The 6,625-nt window shown below is 65.4% G+C and overlaps 1 protein-coding gene across 1 annotated transcript in view; it reads left to right on the forward strand.

Moving 5' to 3' along the window:
* LOC105302975 (putative ciliary rootlet coiled-coil protein 2) overlaps positions 1-6,625 on the forward strand; it is a 71,861-nt gene that overhangs the window by 61,617 nt on the left and 3,619 nt on the right. Inside the window, exon 26 of the mRNA XM_023521081.1 lies at positions 5,479-5,611. Coding sequence (XP_023376849.1) covers positions 5,479-5,611 — 133 coding nt within the window. The remainder of the gene's footprint in view (positions 1-5,478; positions 5,612-6,625) is intronic.

A 6,625-nucleotide genomic window follows, 5' to 3' on the forward strand; every position in this document is an offset into this window, starting at 1 on the left:
CTGTGTGTGAGCCCGAAGTCCCACATGGCGGCCCACTGTCTTCCAGGCTACGCCCTCGGGGGCTGCGCCACGTCCTCAGAGGCTGGGCCGACCCCCGCGGGCTCATTCAGGGCGTGGCAGGGTGCGGGGCCCTGCAGTTGTGGGACGCAGGTCCCGATGCCCAGCCGTCGGCCAGGGACGGAGTGGCTTCTGGAGGCTTCTCTCAGGGCCTGGGCCTTCTCGCGGGCTGTCCAGCAGGGCCCAGCAGGGCGCCGGCTCAGGTGCCGGCCACCCAGACCGTGTGTGCTGCACGGCCCACCTGGTTACTACCCTCAGTTACATCTGCAAGGCCCTTTGCCACGCGCCGTGACGTCATCACAGGATGACTGCAGGGGCCCAAGGTCATGAGCCGCCCTTTACTCTGCCAGCCACACCTGGTCTCAGTACTCTGCTGAACAAGGCAGCTGGAGTCTTCGTGCTCGCAGGTGACACAGGTGAGCCGGGCTCCCAGCCTAGCTCTGCGGGAGGGGCCGGTTCTTCCAGGCCAGCCGTTTGCCCTCTGACCTTGGTCTGGGCTGAGCTCCATAAACACGAAGATGTGGGCTATTTGAAGTGGTCCTTCCAGAGCGGAGGCCAGAAGCCAGTTCATCTTCGAAATTCGGAAACGTCGCCCAAACACTTGACGTGAGCGGCTCCCGGTCTGTGCCGGCCTTGCCGAGCCCCCTCCGTGCCCACGATCAGGCCTGGCTCAGTGCGTCCCAGCTCTGTCCCCTGAAACAGCTCTGCTCCCCGTGCCCTCCTGTCGTTTGCCCGAAAATTCACTGCAGCCCAGCACTGCTGGCCTCGAAGGTCGCCGCCTCGTCTCGGCCGCTCCCAGTCCCCGGGAGGTCGGGTCTTCACCCCACTTATCTGGCCGCCTGCCACCCTGGCCGGTGCCCACATCTTCGTCTTCGTCATGACACCCAGTCGGCTCCCCGCCTGGTCTGGCCTTGAGCCCGTCAGCCGGCACCTTCTGACGCGTGTTCCCATTTCTCGTGACAGCTCTGTTCTCGTTTAAATCCGAGACCCTCAGGTCGAGTTCTCGGGGTGACTTGGCCTCCCGAACCACAGTGGGCTACTGTTTGCATTGTGGTCTTTTCTCTGCCTGGCTTTACAGGAGGGGTCTGGTCTCGCTCGGGGCTGGGGGGACAGGGACCCGCCGGGGACTTCACGCGTCCCTGTCCTGGTATTTCAGGTCCAAACAAAAGGCAGAGAACTTCCAGGGGCCACAGAGAACAGGGGGAATGGGGGGGACAGTGGGGGACCATGGGGGGCCAGCAGCAGAAGCAGCCAGAGGCCCCTCTCCAGAGCGCCTCTGCTCCGGGAACGGCCTGGGCGAGGGCCCCGTTCCAGGGGCACAAACAGGTGGCGTCTCTGGCCGCCGTCTCTTGCCACTTGCCGGCTCGGGAACGGGGGCCCTGGTGTCCCCCGCCCACCATGACCCTCCTCCCTGGCGGCCTCCCTCCGGCCCTGGGTCTCTGAGCCGAGGTCCCTGGGGGCCGCGGCTGCCACGAGGGGCCTCCCCGCGCGATGCGGCAGGTGCTGCCGCGCGCTGCAGACGTCCCCCGCCGGTTTCCTGCGCGATCCCGGATCCGCTGTTTCTCAGTGACGTGCGGGCTGAAGCCTCCGCGTGTCAAGCTCGTGGCGTTCCCGCGGTCCCCGGCCGTCCTCTCCGTGGGCCAGCCTGCCCCCCGCCTGGCGGGACCCTCAAGTCCGGGGGTTTGGCTCCGAGGAGAGTCTGTCCCCGTGGGCCATGGCGGCGGTCACCTCGTGGGGTCGCTGAGGCACGCCCGTGGCGCCGGAGGCCCCGGCCCTGCCGACAACCAGCAAACGCAGCCGAAGTGTCTGCAGCTGGCGGGGGCTCCGCGGGAGCGGCCTGCGCCCCGCGCAAACGTCACCTTCCCGGCCCGGATTTTCCCCCGTTTCACATAAGCCGATGTGTTTGTCAAGAGAAAGTTAATTAAGAACATATTTTTCTAATTAAATGGCTGGCTGTGCTCCGCGAACAGTAAGATTCTTGTCTGGGAGCAAACCGCTCCCTGTTGCCACGGTTACCCTGGGACTCCAGCAGGTCGACAATGCAGCCCGGGCCCGGGGTGTCCGCGCACGGCGCCCGGCGCCCGGCACCCGGCGGCGTCACCCGCACACGGCCCCCGGAGAGGCCGCCCACGCCAGCCTCGGCCAGAGCGGGGCGCAGCCTCGCTGGCTCGGCTCACGTCGTCCTCCTGGCACCCAAGCTTGTCACGCCCTGTCTTCCCCTGGGACCTCCCCTCCAGGCCTGAGTGAGCAGAGCCGGGTGCCCCTCGGCCCCGGCGCACCCCTGATGGCCCGGCCCCGGGCTGGCCGTGTCCCTGAGCTTCTGTCAAGCACGTCTGCGTCCATGTTTCTTTATGGTGCCACGATGGCCTCATCTCCATAGCGTGAACTGGGGCTCCGTCCGCCTTTCTCCACACGTGGCCTGAGTGAGTGGCCTCAGGGTTGTGCGTCCCCAGGTTCCACCGAGCCCGCCTGCAAGCCGCCCCCTCCGTCCGTCCCCTCCCGTCCCTCGGTTCTCCGTCCGGCCTCGGGGCGGCTTTCGTCAGGGTCCCCGCCTTCTCTTTGGGCAACGTGTTTCGTGCCATCGGGCTCACGTGCGGGCGACACCTGCGCGCAGGTCCGTCTCTGTCCCGGATGTGGACGTGCCCGTCTCTCATGCTCTGACGTCCAGCGGTCCCTTGTTTCACTGACCTTTTCCAAGAACCGACCTCGCGCTTCCCTCCGTTTTGCCGTTTATTTCCCGCGTTTCTCCCTGGCGCCCTCTGGCCTCCGGCGTTGCGCGCGTGGCGGGTTCACGGGGGGATTTCTCTCCAAGGAGAGCGGAACGGCACCGCCTTCTCCCGGACTGTGGCTTGCTGTGTCCCATGGGTTTTTGATATGAATTCTTTTCCTTTTTACCCATATTCTAGGAGTTTCAGGTTTTATTTCTTCTTTAATTCAAAGTTTTGTTTTGTTTTCTTTTGTTAAGAACAGTTACATCTGTGCCTTTCTTGGTCGCTACGTCCAGTCTCACTGGCGACAGGGTTTGGCTTGGGCAGTCAGGGTCTCCCGATCGGCTTCTGGAGGGATCTGTGTTTATGCTCCTGGTTTGCTGCTTGTTTGCTTTCTTGGTTTGGTTTGCTCTGTTTGTTTGTAGTATGTTTGGAGGAAAACTGGACAAGCTGATTGTGAAGTTTACAGGGAAGAATAAATGTTTGAGATTTTCCAAGGAAAATTTGAAGAAGCCTAGAAAAACTGATTATAACACTGATATGGTCGACGTGGGAGGGGCCAGCACGGGCTGGACAGAGAGGCCAGCGGGACTGAGTGCAGTCCGGAGGTGTTCAGTTGTTGCTCGCTGGCACCAGACCCTGGGCCCCATCTGGGCCACCGAGTCCCTCCGTGTAAGGCGAGGGGCGTTGACCCCTTACATCTGAGCAGCTCTGGTGCTGGTTCTGTCCTGGGCCTGGCCGGAGGGCTCCCCAGGCTCCCGGACAGCAGGACCAGGCTGCCTGTCGCCCCACCGCCCGCCCACAGTGAGGGTCGGGGGATGCCGGCCAGCCGACGAGTGAATCGATCCGTTGTCACCCAGTGGATGAAAAACCGTCAGGCCGAGGACCGGGACTCGAAGGACCTGAAGGGTGGGCGTGGAGGGCTTGCGGGCAGCGGAAGGCAGGTGTCCGGGCCCCGCCGCCAGCCAGCTCTCAGACACTTCCTTCCCCGCACCCTGCCCCTCCCCCCCTCCCTGACGGAACTCCTCCGTGAGACTGCGTCACACCCACGTCACACCCACGCCGCAGACGGGGACTCTGAGGCTGCTGGCCTGGTCCCCAGGCACACGCAGAGCTCTGCGTCCCTGCCCAGTTCCCGGGCTGCAGCCCAAGGCTGGGCCGAAGGCCTGGGGTCATGCTCCCAGCAGCTACCTGAAGCCCCAAGGCGTATCTGGCTTTGTGAGGCTTTGTGAGGCTCGCTCAGCCAGCCTGTGTCACGTGCAGCCTCAGGACTTAGCACCACAGCGAGGCAGCTGAGTCGCCCAGCCAGGCACAGAGCGAAGTTCACGCAGGCCGCACCGTGCGTCTGAGTCCCGGAACGGCTGAGTCACTCGAAGAGGAGCATCAGGGTTCGCACCGTGGTTTGGGGTCTCCCTAAAATACCGTGGGATGTTTCAGCCACGTTTGAAGGAATCCTCTGCTTTTCTACTGGAAAACGTATACGAACAGAAAATCGTAATTTTCAAAATGGCAAGGAACAGTCAAACATCACAATTTCAGGTACAAGCGCTGCCCTCTTCCCTTTCCGCCTTTCAAGGACTAGCGTGTCAGACAAAAATCAGTCTCCAGGGTCAGCCTCCCGCCACCTCCCCGCAGCCGGCCCCAGCGGTGATGCCTCCGCCCCGCCCCCCGCAAGGGGCCGGCGTCTGCTGCAGCGTGACAGCCCGGGGGACGCACAGCACCAGGGCACGGGCACTGTCGTCGCTGTGAGGGACGCGTGTTTGCTGAGGCAGGGACCCTATAAGCTGAGGACCAGGGCCAGCCTGGGTCATCGGGGGTCCCCGCCCTTTCCCTCCTTGACGCTGTGCCCAGTCCCCCTGCACCCCCACATCCCACTAGCAACGTCCGGTCCCATCCTAAGGATGGGTCTACCCGTCTGACCTGGAGAGGGGTACCCCCCAATCTCCGCCTGCTCTCGGGCCCCCTGCACGGCCCCTCCAGGCTACCTCTGTCCTTCCACATCCCTCCCTTCGAGTCCCGGCCACCACGGGCTCCACGTGGACACCCCAGGGCCCGCTCTGCAGCTTCCGCTCTGCCACCATAGCAGGAGCGGCTCTGGCCTTCCGCCCACAGCGCCGGAAAGCGCTGGCTGCTACTCCCACGAGACCCTCGGGAGGTTTCAGAAGGGACCTCGGGTGCATCTTCAGCCGAACTGTCATGGGCCTCCTACGACAGCCATTGCGTGGAACGCATGGGGGGCCGCCAGGCCCACTGCGTGCCGGCTCTGGGCTCAGGGGACACCACAGGCGCCGTCCTCTTTGTGATGGCTTGGAGCAGGGAGCAGGGGGCAGTGGGGTGATTGGCCTCAGGGAAGAAGCCCAGGGTCCGTGGGCCCTGTGCGTTGGGCGTGGAGGCCGAGGACAGCGGGCAGTGCTCCGGGCGCGAGGCAGCGAGGCCCAGGGGGCTCTGTGCTCCTCCTCCTGAGGCTGGAGCGGGGGAGGGACACCAGACGTGTCTTCGAGGCCACTCTGGCTGCAGCAGAGGATCTGCCAGCGGAGTATTGCGACAGGCCTGCTCCCTGGGACCACACGGCCACGTCGTAAACTGCCTGACCGCTGCGCACTGTCCCCCGACGTCCCAGACCCGCAGCAGGGTCTGGCACGCTCTGCTACTGCCTCCATGGCGCACGGCCCCGCTCGAGAGGCCAGGGGGGGCCTGTGTCTCCCTTCCCCAGGAGCAACAGGACAAGCTACATGCCCTAGGGGACGGCGAGAGGCACCGCCAGGGTCTGGCCCGGAGGCGGCGGCTGCTGGAGGGGCAAGTGCCCGGCCTGGAGCCCCGGAGGGCAGGGTCCCGCGTTCCCAGGCGTGAGCGGAGGTCCAGGAGTTCCAATGCCGATCCACCCCCGCTGAGGTCGGGGAAACTGAGGGGGGTCACGCCGGGGTCAGACCCGGGGCCTCTCCTAGGACGCCCCACTCCACAGCAAGCTCCCTGAGACAGAGTCACTGTGGCCGCAGCTCAGAGACAGCCAGCAGAGCGCCAGATGCACGGCCTCCCCAGGCCCGGGCGCGCCGCTGGCCCCGTGCGGGGAGCGTGCGTGGGGCCGGCACAGAGAGGCCCACTGCGGGGCGCTCACAGGAGGTGCGTGGGCAGGGCTTAGACATGGGACCTGCCTCCGGGCGCAGGGTGTCCCCCACTGCGGCGCTGGCCTGGGCTGGGTGTGGGAGGGTCACGGCAGCCCGGGCTCACCTGTGCAGAGGGAGCCAGGCACCTGTCACTCAGGGCTGTTTCAGCAGGAGTGTCTGGCCAGGGCCTCTCAGGGGGGCTGGCGAGGCCATTCTAGATGGCACGGCCCTACAGACTTTGCAGGGGTTACCTCGGGTCCAGTGGACCCCTGGGATTGTCACTGTGTCACCAAGACCTGCGAAGCCTGGCTTCGCACTGGGGTGGGGCTGGTCTGGGCAACGTGGCCCAGGGCAGGAGGGCCGTGGAGCCCAGGCTCAGCCTCACCAGCTGGCAGAATAAGTGACAAGGTGACAGGTGCCCAGGGCTCTTTGAAGGGGAGATGTCATCGGGGCATGTGGACGCCAGTGACGAGCGAGAAAGTGGTGACGGCCCCCCAGGGCGGGAGGGAGGGCGTTCCTCGTGCAGGACCAGGAGCAGCGGGGGTCCCCCCGGGGGGGGCGGCGGCTGCCAGGGGCATTGCTCACGAGGAGCCCAAGGCAGCGATGAGGGCCCCGGACAAGGCTGGGCCTGCGGCCTCCAGGAGAGTCTGTCCCATCGCATGTCCCGGGCCTTGCCGCCAGGCACACGCTGTCTGGCTGAGGTGGACTCAGGGACAGCAGGGTTTTCCAGAGGGCGATGGCCGGGGCAGTGGGGGG

Source organism: Pteropus vampyrus, unplaced genomic scaffold (assembly GCF_000151845.1).
Source record: "Pteropus vampyrus isolate Shadow unplaced genomic scaffold, Pvam_2.0 Scaffold291, whole genome shotgun sequence".
Lineage (NCBI taxonomy): Eukaryota > Metazoa > Chordata > Mammalia > Chiroptera > Pteropodidae > Pteropus > Pteropus vampyrus.